We start from the raw sequence: 20,951 nt of genomic DNA on the forward strand, positions 1-20,951 counted from the left end.
TACAAACAGTAGCTGCACTAAGAATCTACGGAACTAAAGGCACATAAATGTACGTCACAACAAAATATCGTTGCTGTTCATAGTTTGTGTCCAATAGTTTTCGTTTGTTTGTTGTTCGCCACGTTTCTAGCGCATAAAAACAAACTGGTGCCGGACAGTAAAAATTCGTACACTTTTTTCTCAATAAATAATTTTAGGTTTTCATGCTTTAAATAAGCAGATATAAATAGTTTCTTTGGAAATAAAAAATTATAAAATAGTTTAAGATAAAGGCGCCATACTAAAAATGACTTTGTGGAAACTGGCTGGTCGTTTAAATTCACATAAAATACAATAGTAGGGTGTATAACAAACAAATCAAACTTTTGCGATCCAAGAATCAAGATAGAGCATGCGTTCTCAGTCTGCGAATACCTCAAGCATTTTTAACACAAAAAGTGATAAACATATGCATCTAGTTAGTTATAAATACAAATAAACAATAACCCTAAATCTATACAGTTGACAGTATATATTGTTCTAGTGCTACAGCTGTTGACTCGAATACCTCTCCAGCAAAGTGTAAACCATCTAGTGGACCAGGTGGGTACGATGCTGCTATGTGGAAAAAGTTGACAATCTTAATCCCTGATTTTTCTACTTCATCTCTTGAATACGCATTCCATAGCATGACGCGCTAAATAAACATCATAAAAATCGTGAAAACACTTGTGTATAACATAAATCGAAAGAAAGTCTCTTTAATATTATCCATATCACGTCTGTCTGTCCGCGAGAAAAGTGATGTGCAACGAGCACACGAAATAACGTGTAATTTAAAGACGGGATAACCCGTGAATTTTTCCACGGGTTAACGACTAATGTCTTTAATAATAGCTGTATTTTGTCTATGTGTCCGCGAAAGATGCGTCCTGTTACGGAAACACGAAATTCTTAGAGTTTGCACGTATACTTAATGCTATATATCTTTTTCCGCTTTGTTGCGACGGGTAAATTTACAGGACGGACGAAACGGTGGATTTTTTCACAGGCTAACGACTAGTTTAGTCTCTTTAATAATAGCCGTATTCCGTATGTCTGTTTGTGCGCAAGTAAAATGTAGTGTTACGGAAACACGAAATGCGGTATATAAAGGACAGGCGAAACCGTAGATTTTTTCACTGGCTAATGACTAGTCTCTTTAATAATAGCTGTATGCTCTCTGTCTGCTTGTGCATCTGTTTGTCCTTCTGTTACGGAAACACGAAATGCGATAAATAAAGTACGGGTGATCTCGTGGATTTTTCAACGGGTTAACGACTATTCTATGATATAATACCCGTATACGTATGTCTGTCTTTCACGCAAAATGGTACTGCAAGTAGCGAGGCGCACGCAATGCAGTATAATGGGCCACCCACCAGTACTATAAATTCTTTTCACACAAGCTTGTACAAATTTAATCAGTAAAGATTACCACCTAAAATAACCTCTTAATTTCTTATCAATACTGCTATTAATGAGGATTCCAATCCATTTAAAATCATAGGTTAAGCATAAAGTAATGCAGCTCCTTAACTAGACAACTACGAGCATGGATACAACAGGCTACCAGTTATTTGTATTAACAGTTTTGGTTTAACACAATTTTCTATCTTTTTTTCATCACAAATGGTTCTAAATAACCTTCTGTTGTTGAGTGCTTTGGAAAATTTTGATAAACACTTTTGTCAAAACTAAGTTGGATGAGTTGTTAATAAATTTGACTATGTAAGCAATTTTAACGCAAATAAGTAAAATATAAACTTGTTCTTAATGCCTACTTCTTCATGCTGGGTCAGTTAACGTGAGGCATTAGTACATGGAGAGCTTGGTTTACCACCAGCTATATAACTGTCTTCACTACGATCCCCTAAATCGCAAGATAAATTCTGAACCAAAAATGGTTAAAAGAAGTGTAGCCGTTTTCAACGTGGTTGTATACTGCAGCCTGATATTAGAAATACTTATCATGCAGCCACTTAAAATTGTAGCTGGTCTGCACGATAGTCTATAATTATAAACTATAATTTTTGTTTACCACTTAAAAAATCCACATGTCTGTGTTATGTTAGCGCGCGAAACTAAATATTTTATTTTTGTTTATTTCTCGGGATCCATAGTTGTAATCCCTATGTTTTATTTTCAAATTTTAGGCTGATCTATCATTACTAGTTTTTTAGAAAAGTCAACATTTGTTTAAATAGGCATCATTTAGAACCAAAGTGGTATTTAGTAAAATTTTAAATTTCAATGTCGCTGTCATGTTGCTGCTTTTTTTCTTTTTGTTCAATGTGTTATTTTTTGTTTACGTTGACGGTTAACGGAGATTTGTGTGTGTTTGTGTGTGTGTATGTAATTTTTTTTGTTCGTTTTTTGAAATTATTTTGATCAGAGATATTGTTAGGAGATGGTGTAGTGGTACCGCATTCGGTTTGTAATCATAAGGTTCCAGCTTGGAGTCCCCAATCAGGCGCACTTTAAATATAGTGTTGTCAGCCCATATTGTGCCATCTACTATGCGCTAATCAGCTTGTGGTGGCAGGCAAGCAAGTGAAAGTAACGCGATACGCATTTCTAGCGATAATGTAACATAGTTAAATTCGGAGGGGAGGAGAAGCCGGCCGTTAGGATGGAATCCCAAAGGACGTTCAAGCTTTCCGAATGTGCAGAGTAAACGTACCTGTTTGGTAAGAAATCTGATATGATCCGCTTCTGCATTGCTGCCTCCACTGTTACGATCATAATATTCTCTTTCGTATGTCGGTGTTGTTGACTTCCATATGATTTGTGGAAATGCATCAGGTGAAGCCTGCTTTAACTCCTTCACTATGGTCAAAAAACTTTGAAAAAAATCTTTTAAAACATCGAATGGTAAATCCAATACAACGTGAAGTCCCCAATTAACAAATAACACACTTGTATTCTTCTTCATGACTGGATTGTTTAAAACAGCCTTAATATCATTTAATGGTATATTTTTATCGAAATCTTTGTTATCGTATATCTTCCTTGAAGGATGCGGGTTAGGATATAGCCATGTGTAAGTCACTGAACAACGAAAGTACTGAGTGCATAATGGACGCCCTCCAAAGTAATTTTCATAACGCACTTGTAGTGAATCACCATAAAACCAAATTGTACCATCTCGTTTGTGAGTTTTAATTGGTCCAAAAGTTCTTTTTTTACTAACGTAATTATTACCTCCTATCCAGTACCCACAATCGTCATTTATGTACGCATTGTCTATGTTATTGGGATCACCAATACTTTTGTTCCCAGAAATTGTGACGGTAAATTTTTTACTCTGATGCATGAAATCTTTCTGTCCACCTAGTACGCCTGGCTTTTGATATTTCCCATGATCGGTGCCTGCGAAAACAATGTTTGTACGTTACCTATTTCATACAAGCATGTATTAATTTATTTCGTAAAAGGTCACCTTATGTGATTTACATTATTATTAGATATTTAGTCAATTTTGGGCCGAGTGAGATTCCAACCCACACACGTCAAACTTCCAAACAACCTCAAGTGATAGCTTTCTCGAAAACTGACTCAATCTGTAGGCCATGGCAACGAGTAAGCAACAACATACAACCCTGGGCATAATATTTTTGGGGGAAAATCTAAGATTGCAACCACAAGCAATTAGAAACGTTGTTTTTATCTAAGAAACACACATTCTAAACATGTCAATGTTTCACTTGTTGATGCTTACAGTGGAATAAGGTAGATACAAAATCTTAAAGGGTGCTAGTTTTGACTTCTGCACAGCCCAATTCTACCTACCAATTCTACCCCAATCCTTTTGGTTCGTGGATCAGATTATGCCATAATGCGTACATTCTGGAAAGTCCAGCCTGCGCATTTTAGACAATGGTTACTCAGCCTACACCCCTGGTGAAGCAAAACTCTTTAGCCTACGGGCAGATGCAGAGTATTGGCCAGGAAATGTTTGTTGAATATTTCTATTTTGCAAATATTATCAGGGTTGTAGATTGTCACTAGATGTATGTGTTCTCTATTAACAAAAAGTAACTAAATAACTTGTTCTACTTAATCGTTAAAAGTGGCTTAATACATATCCTTAAGCTAATCGTACTCTGATAAAATATTTTGATGAAAAGTCGTGTTGTTTAATTTCACCGTGTTATTGCAGTTTTAAGTTAAATTGACAGGACAAGAAAGATATACAAAAGAAAAATAAAACCAGGAAATAAATAAAAAGTCAATTAATTCATGAAAAATGTGCTGCTACAAATCTACTCTGTATGTTTCGTCGCGAAAAAAATCAGAAAAATAAGAATTTCACATACCTACTTTGAACCACCATACAGGAGGATCTCGATATCCGTCACATAGACTGTACTTTAGGTCAATTCTAACATCGTAAGTTCCAGGTTGCACAAAATCAAACCAACCTGTATAGGAGCCATCCAAATTGTCGAACATGACAACATGAAATGAAATACTTTCTGTTACTGTAACCCACCACGAATCTCCTCCCCTGCGTTTTTTACGATTCATGTTATCATAAGTTGATATTTTAACAAAACTTGTTTTTCCGGCAGGTCCAAAATATGTATCTATTTTACTTAAGGCTAAATTTGTTTTCAAATTTATGTCTGTTATTCGGCTCGTCCAAGATAAGGAGTCTTTGCATGGTTCCAACAGTTCTTGAAAAGAGCGTTTCCAGCAAGATTGGGGTGGTACGTTTACAGGAAGTGTGTATGTTTTGCTGGAATTTATGATGGGGGTTATATTAGGATGGAATATTAACATCTTGGGATGATATAGCGGTAAAACTATGTTATTAGTGTAATATTTTGATCCTTGATTGGTTAGGTAGAGCAATGTGATAAATACTAGGGTTATCAACGATACTGTTAAGTTGCGGAGATTGAAAAATCCAAGTTTTGTTGATATTGTTGTTTGATTTGAAACAGACATCTAAAGAAAACAATGACAGGTTATTCATGATGTAAGTTTATGACCACGTCGTGTTACAAAGGTGTTTGTAAGGAGATTTGTGGTTACCAGGAATAACGTACAGAGCAGATTGGAACGAAATATCAATGTCGTATATTATACCAACGGCGTCAATATACTGTTTTTCTTTCTATTTATTTAACATCGATCATTTTCAAATGATCACTAACATTGAGTGTGCTAGGTTTAATGACACTGAAATTTACACTGTTATGAAAAATTGCCCTTGTCTTATTTCATTTTGACACGCGTAACCTGAGTGTGAGTGGTGGTGGGCATAAGGTGACATAAGGGACATATTCCCAAATTAACCACGATTAAGTGATCAAACTTATTGAAGTTGTAAAAAATATTAACACAAATTTATTCCTGGTAAAACTATAGTTTGAAGACGTCACATGGATTGGAAATGACGTCACACGTACCTAACACAGACCACTATCCCAATATAGATAGAATATATAATCGCGATTTTATTTCGTTATGTCACATTACGACATCAGGACATTACTAACAGCTTCTTACTGTTTAGTTCATTTGTACAGAAAAAATAATGGCCTCAAGAGGACATAAAAATTACTGGTGCCGAACAATATGTTTCTTATTTTGAGTTACTTCACCCTTTCTTAGACACTGAAACATCCTAGCTACTGCACTTTTAAATTTTGACATAGACGTAAAAAACATATTACGTTTATGGAGGACAAAAGGAATCTCTCGTGCTCATGTATATGGTAGTGCATTTTAATACCCTGCAACTTATAACATATATATAAAAGATGGCTTCTATCGTACAATTTAGTTGAACTTCGTTCAGTTGTGAACGTTAGTCAAAGTTCGTTGTCGGCAGACGTAAAAAAGCTTGGTAACACGTCATACTGACGCAATGACATCACACTTAAGTCACGTTTGATAATATTTTAACAAGGCTGGTAGTTATTCTTATTTCTTTATTGTTCTTAACAATAGACCTTAATTAGACTTTTGAATTATTAAAATTATTTTCTTCGCCACAGTAAAATTATTATATACAAGAACATACAAAAATGTACAATTAAAATACACGAAGCTTTTAATGTGACTTACATCTTATAAATATCTTGGTACAGTAATCGATCACTCTCTTAATATTGGTCCGCAATTTGATAGTATGTACAAAAAGTCTTCGTCAAAGTTAAAGTTGTCGTGTAAACTCAAGTATTTCTTGAACGAAGACGTGTTTATCGATCTCTCATACAATATGTTATTCGATATAATTGCTTGTCATTTTCGAATCTAATGGCAACACAACCACAAAAATTACGATCCTTTGATAGACGAGCAATAACGATAACAAAAGATGCGAGTATTAACACATCAGACATGATTAAAAACATGCTGTTAAGTCATTGGTGATTGTTGCTCGAAATTTGATCATTTTTTTACTTTAAACTTCCATAATTTATCAACTAGATATCAAAATTTTCTTTTATAAATTCCTAAAATAAAACTTGAGTTTGCTCGGTCGGGTTTCTTCTTTCAAGGAGCTAGGCTTTTCAACTCCTTGTCCAAGGAGATCCGGCAGAGTGGACATGAGTTTAGTAACAATTCACTAAATTTTGAGTTTAGATAATTTCTTTGAGTATTTTTTATACTTTAAGGTTCCTCGTAATACACCAGATTGTACATGGCGACTTGTTCTGAGTTACACTTACCGCGATAGTTCGCCGAATTTTTAGTTTTTGGTTATTTTGATTTATTTGTGTGATTGTGTGTAGCTATGTGTAAACTAGTTTTTAATTTCTTTTCGATGGCAACTACTTCTTTCCTGCCACTTTTTCTTTTGGTCGTTACTTTTTCGCACGTTTTGGCTATTTCTGCGTTTCCCATCAGTTTTTGAGATTTTTATTCTTTTCAGTTTGATACTTTTTTGCATTTTAAATATATATTAGTAACAAGAATTTAAAGTATGCATAAACAGGGCGTATATTTATAACAGTAAAACAAACAAACAAACAAACAAACAAACAAACAAACAAACAAACAAACAAACAAACAAACAAGCAAAGAGTTAGCAATAAAATCGCCTAACTCTCAAAGGACTGTACATAATGAGATGAGCAGAAAATAAATACATTAACATCATAATAAGAAATATATTTTTAATTCACGCCGTTATGAAAAAGTAATAATCTTTTAGATTCAACTTGTTCGTTAAAAACAAGCCTTATTGACTTAAGAAAAATTTCAAATGTTTTTAAAGAAATATTTCTCCGTGTATTCCCGCCTTACCAAATTTCCGGCTTTTCTTCTATATCCACAAATTTCCTTTAGCCATTTGTTTATAAACTGAAGATCATTTCTTTGCACATATCCAAAATATATCTTTCAGCAAGCTTTCACCCAGGTTGTCATGTTCACACTGATTCTAAATTTTAACACGTTAGAGATAAATACTAAACATAATAGGATATAACTAGTGGATAAGGCCCGTGGAGAAATCCACTTAAACATAAGGGAAATAGAAAAACAGGTTGTTTTGGATGTTTAGCTGACGTCAGCAGTTCAGATCAAAAAAAATTGCGAAAGTCAGCTTATTCTTTGCCTGTTATGTGTAAAACTTGAAACGCTGATGAGAAAAATGTATATGATCATGTGCTTTTGATAAGCGGTTAAAGAAATATAAGAGAAATTTTACTGACGTCATTTATGGCCCGTGAAAAACCAAAATTTCTTTTTAAGGAATGTGGTATACATGTTGCCTTCATCGTATGGATCTTAAAATGGTGATCAAGATAATGTATAGGATCGTGTACTTTTGACAAACGGTTGCAGAGATATTAGGGTTTAAAGGTTTTTTGATGACGTCATCAACCCGTCCATTTCGAAACGGATTCGGGGACCCAGGTTTGGGAAAATAACCCAAATTGGTCATAGTTGTTCCCTAGTTACCCACGCGGTGAAAAATCATTGACGTCACCACATCGTTTCCAACTTATTTGGCCTCAAAGTTTTAGGTGCACTGTAATGGCTTCATTAATTTAATATAGGATATTAACGTTGTGTTATTTTCGTCGCACCGTAACGTCAGAAAATTTGACATATTAGAGATGCATTTTTCGGCAACATCAAAGGAAAATGAAGGCATTCACTTTGCCTGTCACAGACACACAGACAGACACACTTAGCGTATTATTATATAGACTAGTCGATAAGGCCCGTGGAAAAATCCACTTAGGCAGAAGGACAATGGAAAAATATGTTGTTTACATTTTTTGCTGACGTTAGCAGTGCGATTACAAAGATTTTTCGCGAAATTTAGTTCATTCGTTGCCTGTACTGTGCAGAGGCTTAAACGCTGACCAAGAAAATGTATATGATCATGTCTCTTTGATAAGCGGTTAATGAGAGATAAGGGTTTTAAAATTTTGCTGACGTCAGCAATGGCCAGTCAAACCCCCAAAAAAATTTTTTTAGAAATTTGTGTACCTGCTGCTTTCATCTTATAGATCTTGAAACGCTGATCAAGAAAATGTATAGGATCGCGTATTTTTGACAAACGGTTGCAGAGATATTAGGGTTTAAAGGTTTTTTGGTGACGTTATCAACCCGTCCATTCCGAAACGGATTCGGGGACCCAGGTTTGGGAAACTTACCCAAATTGGTCCCAGGTGGTCCCTAGTTACCTACGCAGGAGATGACATCAGTTATTTCCACCCGTTTCCAAGTTATTTAGCCTTAAATTTAAAAGTGCAATGCAATGGCTTCACTAATCTTAATATACTTTCCTTTGACGTCAATATTGCTTTAACGTCAAAGTTTGGTAATTTACAGAAAAAAATTTATAGACGATGTTTTATAGACTTTATCAAAGAAATTTTATCCACTTTGAAAAAGTCACAGACAGACAGACAGAGCTGGCGTATTATTATATAGACTAGTGTTTAAAGCCCGTGGATAAATCCACTTAGGCAAAAGGTCAATAAAAAGAAAGTTGTTTTAGATGTATTGCTGACGTCAGCAGTACAGTGCAGATAAAAAAAACATTGCGAAATTTGTTTATTCTTTGTCTGTAATGTGTAGAGGTTGAAACACTGGTCAAAATAACGTACAGAATCATATGTTCTCGACGAACGCCTAATGAGATATCAGGAATTAAAAATTTTGCTGACGTCAGCAAAGAACCGTCAAAACCCTAAATATTTTTTTTGAAATTTATATACCTGTTGCCTTCCTCGTATAGATCTTGAAACGCTGATCAAGAAAATGTATAGGATCATGTACTTTTGACAAACGGTTGCAGAGATATTAGAGTTTGAAGGTTTTTTGATGACGTCATCAACCCGTCCATTCCGAAACGGATTCGGGGACCCAGGTTTGGGAAACTTACCCAAATTGGTCCCAGGTGGTCCCTAGTTACCTACGCAGGAGATGACATCAGTTATTTCCACCCGTTTCCAAGTTATTTAGCCTTAAATTTAAAAGTGCAATGCAATGGCTTCACTAATCTTAATATACTTTCCTTTGACGTCAATATTGCTTTAACGTCAAAGTTTGGTAATTTACAGAAAAAAATTTATAGACGATGTTTTATAGACTTTATCAAAGAAATTTTATCCACTTTGCAAAAGTCACAGACAGACAGACAGAGCTGGCGTATTATTATATAGACTAGTGTTTAAAGCCCGTGGATAAATCCACTTAGGCAAAAGGTCAATAAAAAGAAAGTTGTTTTAGATGTATTGCTGACGTCAGCAGTACAGTGCAGATAAAAAAAACACTGCGAAATTTGTTTATTCTTTGTCTGTAATATGTAGAGGTTGAAACACTGGTCAAAATAACGTACAGAATCATATGTTCTCGACGAACGCCTAATGAGATATCAGGGATTAAAAATTTTGCTGACGTCAGCAAAGAACCGTCAAAACCCTAAATATTTTTTTTGAAATTTATATACCTGTTGCCTTCCTCGTATAGATCTTGAAACGCTGATCAAGAAAATGTATAGGATCATGTACTTTTGACAAACGGTTGCAGAGATATTAGAGTTTGAAGGTTTTTTGATGACGTCATCAACCCGTCCATTCCGACACGGATTTGGGGACCTAGGTTTGGGAAACTTACCCAAATTGGTCCCAGGTGGTCCCTAGTTACCCACGCGGTGAAAAACCATTGACGTCACCACCTCGTTTCCAAGTTATTTGGCCTCAAAGTTTTAAGTGCACTGTAATGGCTTCACTAATCTTAATTAACTTTCCTTTGACGTCAATACTATTTAAACGTTAAAGTTTGGTACATTACAGAACAATTTTATAGACGATGTTTTATAGAATTTGTTAAAGAAAATTGTAAAGAATATAATCCACTTTGCAAAAGTCACAGACAGAACTGGCGTATTACTATATAGACTAGTCGATTAGGCCCGTGGAAAAATCCACTTAGGCAGAAAAACAATTGAAAAGTTCTGTCATTTAAATTTTGATGACATCAGCAAATATTTCAGTATATTGAATATGCCTTTTACTAAAAAAAATAATCTGAAAATGCATAAAAAGAAAGTATATAAGTCATAATTTAACAAAAAAGTTCTTAAAATCTAACACAAAATATCAAATGTCAAATCGCATGAAATCCTCCCAACAAAACTTCAGACAAAATATGAAAAACAACGGCGTGCAAGGTGTAAAATCTAGTTAGTAGAAAGTTACAACATTGACAGTCACAACCCAGACAGTTACAACAACAATAATAATAATGTCAGAAATAACACATATCTCAAATATGTATACATCTTATTATGTGATTATGTTGAAAAACCTTCAATATTTTAATCTAAAGTGTCGAAAAGAAAGGCTTGCAACAGTAAGCACAGATCTATGAAATAAGTTCTTTACGCATTTTAAACAATATCAAAAAGCCAAACTTAAACAAACACAAAACACCTAAAAACAAAAAGTTAAACTTTGAAAAATCATTTATTCGGTTGCATACCATCCTCTCCCGCAAAAATATGCACAAAATGTAAAAATTAACTGGTTAACAAAACAATTTTTTGTCTAATGATCCGTACTGACTTTACCAAACATTTTAACCTGAAATGTCGAAAAAGCAATATGCAAGGAGTAAATTTCAAATCAACAAAAATCATTATTTTGAAAACATTGTATATATATATGGTCCTTCCTCACAAAAGTTTACAATAAATGTAGAACACAAAGGTTTATGAGGAGCAAATCAAAATATGAACAAAAATCAGTTCAATTGGCATGTTCTATATTGTCTTCAGCCATAAAATCTTCCACAAAATTGATATGAAACCCATCAAATTCAACTCAGAAAAAGCAGTCATTTAAGTGCATACAAAAATACAACTTGTAGAATATCAAATTATTATTTTTAGTATATATAATTGCATATGGTCCTCCCTCACCTCAAATTTTTGCACTAAATTTGCAACACAAAATACAAATTCTAAATAATTCCTATGGTTTTCCTCAAAAGTTTAATCAAAATATAAAAGATGAGAGGTGAACGACAAAATCAAAGTTTGCAGAATTAAATTATTTTGATATATATGCCCTTTATAACAATATTTCAATCCAAAATGTGAAAAAGAAAAACAGTTTGCAACAAAATCAGTTATTCTGATGACATTGCATACACTTTTTCTCCACAAAAGTGTAAAAAAAGAATGGTTGTAGGAAATACTTCTGATTCAACAAAAATCAGTATTTGCATCTTGTACTCATTAAATATTACCCAAAATTTCAAAAAACTGTGATTTGGAACGCATCAAATTTATAAATAGAGAGAGATCAGTCATTTCGGTATGTTGTACAGAGTCCTGCCCGGTAAGAGTTTATACAAAATATAAAAAAAACACAAGTTTTTTCGGTGTTGTACTCCCTCAAAAAAGTTGAAACTTTTCTTAATTGAGACAAAATGCCATAAACAAAAACATTTTAGTCAGAACATCTAGAACAACAAAAATCACTACACTTAAGGTACCAGAATTACTACATGTTAAATAAAAATCGTTTCGTCATATTGCATGTAACCGATGTATATAAGTTTAGTTACACAAAATGTGAAAAATACATCATTTGCATACACAAATTGTGAAAAATACATTATTTGCTTAAAAACAGTCCTTAAACTCTTCTTAAATATTATGTAATACTTTTTTAAAAGTTGTTGTGGCTTGTTAATTTAAGCTTAAAATGTCAATTAAAATAAGTTACAGTCACATTCTTAGCAAAGACCACCAAGATTAGCTTACATGTAAAAAGCAACATAAAACTGAAGCTAACATAAGGTAGCTACAGCAGCTAATAGCTGGTCACTTAAATATAAACTGGAGACTTAGCTAGGTATAAAGAACATGGCTACATATTTATAAATTCCTAGCTACCTAGCTAGTCGTTGTTGGTGTGGTTGATGCTAGCTAACAAACATGTCTCGCATCAATAATATCATCAAAACTTTAAAAAACATAAACAAACCTTACAGAAACCTTTCTATACTTCATTTATATACCATGCCCCTTTTTAAATGCTTTTGTAAAGATTTATTTTGAAGGCAAGAGAAGACAAATGCCATTTTTTGCAATTTTTGCAAACACAATTTCCGTTACTTTGTGCTAGAACTTCATTTAACAAACCACACAAAACTCGCGGCTTTTCACGACAAAGAAGACATATTTTTTTCGGCAACATCAAAGATTTTTTTCGGCAACATCAAAGGAAAATGACGATATCAACTTTGCCTGTCACAGACAGACGGACACACTTAGCGTATTATTATAAGAGATAGGAAGAAAGAGAACTATTATAATAATTCTAAAGGCATAAGCAAATCGAAGCAAAATACTGGTATCGAAGCACACGATACGCTACTACTTTCAATTTCCAATAAACAAAACATTGGCGCAACATTAAAATGGAAACAAACATGGCGAAAATTCATAGCAGAAGAACAGTTATCCTTCTCTTACTACGGCGACGTTTGTCAAAGAAAAGAAGGTTTTGGGTTCGAAAATTGTTCCAAGAGAGAGAAGCAAAAGGAGAATATTATCTTTTCGTTCGTGATATGAGATTGCATGATAAAGAATATTTCTTCCGATAATTTAGAATGAATCCACAGCAGCTTGGAATTCTTCTTTCCAAAGTGGGACCACGTATTTTAAAATCATCTAGAAGGAAATTTATAGGCCCTAGTGAAAGACTCTGTGTCACTTTGAGATATCTCACAACTGGTGATGCACAGACAACAATAGCCGCAAATTATCGAATAAGTCCAACTACTATTGGCAGAATAATTAATGAAACCTGTGCAGAAATCTGGAATGCACTGTTCGAGGAATATGTTGCTCCCCCCAAGTCAAAAGAAGATTGAAAAAAAATTGCTGACGGATTTGACAGAATCTGGAACTTCCCCCATTGCATTGGTGCGCTGCATGGAAAAAAATAATTGTTGTGCAAGCACCTGCTAATACAGGCTCTTTGTATTTTAATTACAAAAAAATGTTTTCTATTGTCTTGTGTTGATGGCTATTTGTGGTGCCAATTATTTCTTCACTATGGTATATATTGGTGACGTTGGTCAAAACAGTGACGGGGGTGTTTTTTCCAACAGTAGAATGGGAGAAGCATTTATGGAGAATAAACTAAATGTTCCAGAGCAAGACAAATTGAAAAGTACCAACACCTATATTCCATATCTTTTGGTTGGTGATGCAGCTTTTCCTCTAAGGGAAAACCTCATGAAGCCATATCTAAAATCATCATGTTCATAGTCTAAAAATATTTGCATTATCTTTATTCTGGCTTTTTTTGCCGCTTTGTAAGTTCACGAAACTGTTCAACAAGACTTTTGCAAAATGAATCATCCGAATCATTGTTATCCAGCTTCTCCATCTGTTTTCTTTAAATCTGCAGCAAGAGATTCCCTTAACAAGTCATCAATATCAGTTTTTCTTTTGGGCTTTTTTGTTGACGGTGAGGCTGAAACCACAGCAGAAGAATTTAATTGATGTGCATCAGCAGAATCAAAGTCAGGTTGTGTCATAAAGTTAATTCCATCTATCTGATTTTTGGAATTAATTGGCATCGGAGAGGGAGGTGGGGTAAACAAGTTGGTGTTGGTTTGTTTCCCAGATACGACATCATATAAAAATGACAGTTCACTAAAAAATTTACACTGTGGCCAGATCCAGAATGTGTTGCCTGTTTCTCTATTTCTTATATATCATCGATAATTATCCTTTAATTTTAGAAACATTTTCTGCAGTGCGGTTTCTAAAAGAAATTAAGGAAGATTATGCTTTGTTAAATATATATAATGAATCCAAGGTTAAGCATATTTTCTAGGTGTAAAACAAGTTCCAGGTATTTCAAGGAATTTTCCAGGTGGAAAACTATGACTGTGCTGTTTAGCTATGCATGCTAATTATATAGCTACAATCCTGGACAAAATATAGTGACAAAAACCTAATTTTTTTTCCTAACCTAAAAATCTGCCTTTTCCCCTCTGATATCAATGCGTTTGAGCCATGTGTACAGGCTGGAAAGGGAAGAGGTAATCTTGAAAAACTACATAGTTTTTCCACAACTTTTCTCCAGGGTTGTAGCGACTATATACATCTTTGTTTGGCTAGCTACATTTCAGTACATTACAACAGAAATCTTGACAATAAATATCATTTTCATTATTTTTACCTGGATGTTGTTAAGCAGGTGATAATCTTCTCCATGCTTCTGCTATTTTGTACTTATCCTTGTGAGCTTTAGAAGATATATTGCAAATACAAGGATATTTTCGTCAATAAAAGAAGAAAGAAGGTTCACATTGGTTTTATTATCATCTCACACTTCTTTGTGTGTTTCTTCTATATCATTCGTGCTGTTGTTGGTGGTAAAAAGATCTACTGCTTCCTGCGAGGTTTCTTGCATAATTTGTGACAGTCCACAACTAGAAAATATCCCTGATTGATGAAGAACATCTATAAAAGTTTCCACCGGTATTTGTTGTTGTTGTAAATTCTCAGCCATTTTAAATGCGGTTGTTTTACGAAAAAAGAACGCTGATTGGCTGATTTACTGACTGATACTTCGTAGCACGCGAAAAAGTTGGATTAATTTCTACTTTATTTGTGCACGCACAGTTCACTTTCAAATACGCGTATTTCAGGATCATTATAAACCGCATGCTCATTATACGTTCCGATACGCGTATCATTTTTTTAATTGGAAAACCGGCTATAGATTTTACCGTGTTACTTAAAAGTGGAAGTCACACTCAATTAATAAGCTCTCCATCAGAGAAGTTTACAATCATTAGACTCTTCTGCAAGCACTGAAAAATGGTTCCACTTATCGAATGTTCCACTTATCCAAATTGCTCGAAAGTGGAACCTCTATGAAACCAAAAAATGGTTTCACTTATCGAAAGTTCCACTTATCGAGGGTTCGACTTATCCGAATAAAATAGGAGAGGCTTGTTAAAGGAAATCCACGGGGGAAATTGGTTCCACTAAACGAAAATTCCACTTATCCCGGGTTCAACTTATCCAGAGTAGACTGTATATGAATTTTGTTTTTTATAGCGCTGAGTGAAAATTTTTAAATTTTGCACCTCTAGATTGGCGAAAATGATTTAATGTTAAAAATCACGATAAATTTTTCGGTATTTTTATAATTTAGAAAATCTGCATTGTTTAATTGGCTTCAAATGTTGGCTAAAAATTTCCATCAGAAACCAAAAGATTACAGACTACAATAATATAAAAAATGGTAAAAACATTATAGTTACTGGCAGTTACGACACTGATCAGCGTTAATTTTACTCGTAATGGTAACGCCCTGGCGCTAAATACTCAATATAGTTAACCCTGAGGTCAGTAACTAGCGCGGAAAAATTAACGCTTTTTAACGCCAGATAAAAACCAATGTCGCAACGTTTTTACCTAAGTTAAAGAAAGTATTCAAACGCCTTAAAACTTGAAAATCTCTTTGATTTTGTCACTAGAAGTTTAAAAGAGCATGTCAATAATTTAAACGTTCTTAAGTTCTAAAGTTTTGGACCTCTGAAGTCATATGTTCTTATATGTTTGTTCTCATATAAAAATCGTGTCTGATGCCATTTCCACAGATGGCTAAAAACGCATTCACTTGACATATTTAAGCCTTAAACAACAAGATCGTGATTCACCCGAATTTTCTCTGTGATAATAGCCGTATTTTGTCTTTCTGTCCGCAAGAAAAGTATCATGCAACAGGTAAACGAAATAGCGTGAAAGTTAAAGACAGACGACCCCGTGAATTTTCCCATGGGTAACGACTAGTCTCTATAATAATAGCCGTCGTCTGTCTGTCTCTGCGCGGACCCCCCGCTGAGTTAGAGAATGATGTTACGAAAACACGAATATCAAATGCGATATATTTTTATCCGCTTTGTTGCGACGGGTAAATATAAAGGACGGGCGGACCCATGGATTTTTCCACGGGCAACGACTAGTCTGTATTAAATTACCCACATACGTCCTTCTGTTGCAAAATGGTACCACAAGTGGCGAAACACACGCAATGCGGTATAAAAAGGACATGCGAACCCTTAGATCTTTCCACGGAGCACCGACTTGTTAATATTAAAATCCACTAAACAAAGTCTGTATCACATGATTTAAGCATTTCTGAAGTGATCCAATTTATCCAAAATAACATCCTGATCTAACATGAAAATTCCAAAAGTGTTTCTTCGTATATCTCTCACATTTATTGTATTTATTTTTTTATATTTACTTATATCTAGGAGATCTTTTCAGCTTATTTTAACTAAATATACTTAACCTCTCCAGTGATACAAAAACAGAAACACGAAGAAGATATTCAATTTTTACAATGCGTTTAAAACCATCTGTAAATCAATTACGATTATATTCATGTTTAAAAACCACTTGAATAGTCGATTGTTTATATAAAAAGTAATACATTCACACAAGTTATTGTCCTGATATTTTATTCATTTGCGTTTGGAGTAAAACTAAACGCGGCAGATGTATTAGACTTTACAGTTTCAAATACAGCGAAAAAATATAATCGAATTGACGCGTTTTTTTCTGCATAGAAACAGTTCAAAAATAAACCAGCCGCACTTTTTTCACTCCCTCACTTCTTGTCGTGAGCACTTTTTCTGCAATTGTGCAGAGAAAGTGCTCACGATAATGTTCTGCCCGGATAATGAACATTGGCCTGATTAAGTACGGCAGCTTGCACCGGTTAAGAACAGGGCAGAAAATACATAATCAGGGCAACATAATCAGGACAGGCCGGCTTATTACTCAAAAAATATTATTTGGCACTTATAACAGGGACATATAATCAGGGCAGGCCAGTTTATATACGACAGTGTAATATTATTTCTCATTTATTATAGAACGAACATAATCGGGGCAGGCCGACTTATGTATGACACAGTCAAATATTATTCGAGACTTATAGAACGAACGTAATCGGGGCCGACCGGCTTATGTATGGCATTTTTCAATTATTTCTCACTTATTATAGAACGCACATAATCGGGGAAGGCCGGCTTATGTATGACAGTCAAATATTATTCCAGACTTATAGAACAAATATAATCGGGGCCGACCGCTTTTATATCATTCGTCATCACTTCTGACAAGCGAATAGCCCTGGTGGCAAAGTTGTTGTTGCTCTCAAATGAAACGAAATTTCGCGGCAAATACTAAATTTTGGGATTCGCAAGTTTAATAACTTTTCACCAAACTTAATCCTTTGGCGGCCAGGTCAATTTTCGCATTTTTTACGAAAACGTAGATGTACTATAAAGAACCACAAATAATTCCTTTTATAGTAAAAATAATACTATAAAACTATATATTTTCTGAAACTTTATGAGTTCTTCTCCACAAATGTTACAATTAAAATAGCATATTTTTACCATAACGACAAAAAAATGGACGAAAAAAAATCAAAATGGTAGCAAAAGTTGTGAATTTTTCAAAAAAAATCCTATTTTTTAGCAAATATCAGTAACAAACAATGAAATAAGCAGCTAAATCATACTAAAATATGAACTACAATACCTTAGCTTGATACTGCAAAAAAAAATTTTAGTAAAACTCATTTGGTTGCTTTTCTATGGAAAAAGATACAGAACGCAAAAAAAGACATTTTTTCTAAAAAAAGAACAAACAATTGGTAAAAGACCATGTATGTCTTAGATATACCTAAATCAAAGGATTTACATCGTTTTTTGTCAGTAGATTATAAATGTATATCAAATATCAAATGCTAATTCCTAGAAATAAGTCATTTCAATAATTTACTTTCTTAATTTGCCTTTCGTGTGAAAGTCCCGAAAGCAAAGTTTGCACACATGTGTTTCACATTTTTGACAATAGTCAAATGTTTTTGTGTCCCTTCTTTTTCCAGTTACAGGGTTAATCTGATAAGCACACAGGGTGCATTTCTTTCGAAGTGCGTGGCGAGACATATAATGTTTTCCTGTCAAACGAACTTGAGAGGAACACTTGCGGCGAATGCTTTTCTCCTCTGTAATGTTTGAACTATTTCGTGTGGGTTCGCTCTCCTCAATCTGATCAAGATATGTTTGAACAAGTTGGTGAACCAATGCTTCTCTGAATTTTTTGTGTGCTCTTCTTGAAGCAGCAAATTGTGGGTTCTTGACAAAGTAAACGCACATAGCATTGATGACGCAGAGCTCAACAAGCCGAAAAAATACTTTCTTCCACCACTTCAACGATTTGCGCCACACAGTGTAATATGATAGCAATTGATCGCACTTGTCAACACCCCCCATAAATTTATTGTATTCACAAATTAAATTTGGTTTTGTGATATTTCCTTGGTATCTTTCAATAACTTTCATCTCCAAATTGTGAAAGGATGATAAGCAAAACACGTCACGTTTATCCTTCCAGTGCACAGCGACGACATTGTTTTGTTGATCCAATTTTTCTGTTTGGAAGGCAACAGGGAGCTGAGCTCTTCCCTTTCTTAGTGTACCACAGGAGTATGTCTGCTGTTTCTGGAGATCATCAACGAGTTTCAAACTCGTGTAGAAATTATCGAAGAATACCAGATAACCTTTTCCGAGGTATTTTTGAAGCAAATCAAAAACAATGCGGTACGACAAACCATGCTCAACTGTGCCCTCAGTCTTTCCAGTGTATATCTGGAACTGTAGGCAGTAACCAGTAACAGCTTCGCACAATACCCAAATCTTTATCCAAAACTTTTTTGGCTTCTTTGGCATGTATTCCCGCAAAAAGAATAATTTAGGTTCCGTGAAATTTAGTTACTTCAAAGTATATTATGCTGAAATGTATTTACTACAAGATTAGTTTTAAACTAAGAATGACGTCGAGACTTTTTTCTTCCGCCATCTCTAGTTTTTAGGAGTGTATCTTCCAGAGAATGTTTAATTCACAAAATTCGAAGAAAATGCCAATTACAGCCTGCCTGTCCAGCCATTATATCAGCGTTCATAATCCGGTCACCACTACATAACCAGTGCAAAAAAAACATAATCGGATCATGTGTACATAATCCGGCTGTCCTGGTTGTAAACAGGCCGTTTTTGCAATCTGGGCAGAACAATAATAATTGCCTTATAAGGCGGCTCTTAGTCCGCCAGGCGTGAATAAAAATATTTTTTTGTGGAGCAAGTTGAACTTTGAGCCCTATATGCCGTAGTAGAAAACTCTCTTAAAAAACACAAAAAGAAACGAGTTTTGTATTCACTCTTTTAGCATGCTTAGGTCTTCGTAATGTTCTTATCTAAGTAACAGGGGATAACACCAGACAACATTTATTTAAGCGTATTGCTTTGATCTATTAATGAATTAGAAATAGCAATTAAATACACGTGTAGGAAGTAGGGTGTGTTTTATTATTATTTAACGCTGAAGTGGATATTTAATCAACTTTAAACATACTTTTACGATCGAATTATGCCTCTTACAAAGTATGATGATTTTTTAGAACTTAGTGTGAGGCAGCTGACTGACTTCTTGTCAGCTCTTACAACGTATGAGGATTTTTTAGAACTTAGTGTGAGGCAGCTCACTGACTTCTTGTCAGCTCTTACAACGTATGAGGATTTTTTAGAACTTAGTGTGAGGCAGCTCACTGACTTCTTGTGGACTGAGTGATAGTTGAGTTAATCGTCAGAGCTTTTTCTGCAATGGAACTTATTATGCTAATAATCCAAACAAGCTTCACAGAGTATTTTATTTATTTATTATAACGATTTACACCTTCGTAATTGCTGCCCCATAAGGGGCGGCTCTTAGTCCGCCAGGCGTAAATAAAAAGATTTCTTTGATGAGCGAAATCTTGCGTCTCGTGCTGTGCTACTTTAATTCGTGTAAACAAACTACTTAAGTAGTACAGCTTCGAAGTAGCACAAACTTTAAAATAAACGAATGGAACCTAAGAAAAATTTTAATTGTGAAGCTGTACTTAAAAGCCAGGTTTGGGCAATCAAACTCATGGCAGCGACCATATTAAGGTTTGAGTGAGTATTGTTCCACCTAAAGTAGGGCGGCTGCCCAAAGTCGGGTATTTTCAAATCATAACTCAAGTAGGGCAAAACTATGCAAAGTAAAACAGATTCTTTTATCAGTTGGAACTGCATTCTTGTGTCTCAAAATAACTTTACTAAATTACTTTAAGCTTTACTAGTTTTATGCCTGCACTTAATTTAACGAAAATTCGCTCTTATGAACACATATTTAACCAAAATTTAAACAATTAATCTACTAGAAAAAGCATGCCCAAAATATAGCATACATGATATCCAAAGCATACATAGATACCCAAAGTACCCGACTTTGGGCAGGAAAAAAACCACCCAAAGCAGGGCATTTTAATATTGACGATTTTTGACTAACTTTGGGCAGGCATAAAAACCACCCA

The 20,951-nt window shown here is 34.6% G+C and overlaps 1 protein-coding gene across 7 annotated transcripts in view; it reads right to left on the reverse strand.

Annotated features, from left to right (window-relative positions):
* Positions 1-323: 323 nt before the first annotated feature.
* The window catches only part of LOC130622763 (uncharacterized), a 46,538-nt gene continuing 25,910 nt past the window's right edge, over positions 324-20,951 (reverse strand). For 2 of the 7 annotated variants that reach the window (XM_057438267.1, XM_057438269.1), the window contains 4 exons: positions 7,282-7,417; positions 4,338-4,971; positions 2,702-3,390; positions 486-676 (listed from right to left, as the gene is read on the reverse strand). In XM_057438267.1, the coding sequence (XP_057294250.1) occupies positions 494-676; positions 2,702-3,390; positions 4,338-4,971 (1,506 nt within the window). In that variant the 5' untranslated portion in view covers positions 7,282-7,417 and the 3' untranslated portion in view covers positions 486-493. Of the gene's footprint in view, positions 677-2,701; positions 3,391-4,337; positions 4,972-6,096; positions 6,310-6,704; positions 7,254-7,281; positions 7,418-20,951 lie in introns of those variants that run through there. The other 5 variants (XM_057438266.1, XM_057438271.1, XM_057438270.1 and 2 more) reach the window with 4 other exon arrangements.

The sequence above is a fragment of the Hydractinia symbiolongicarpus genome, chromosome 12 (genome assembly GCF_029227915.1).
Source record: "Hydractinia symbiolongicarpus strain clone_291-10 chromosome 12, HSymV2.1, whole genome shotgun sequence".
Classification (NCBI taxonomy): domain Eukaryota; kingdom Metazoa; phylum Cnidaria; class Hydrozoa; order Anthoathecata; family Hydractiniidae; genus Hydractinia; species Hydractinia symbiolongicarpus.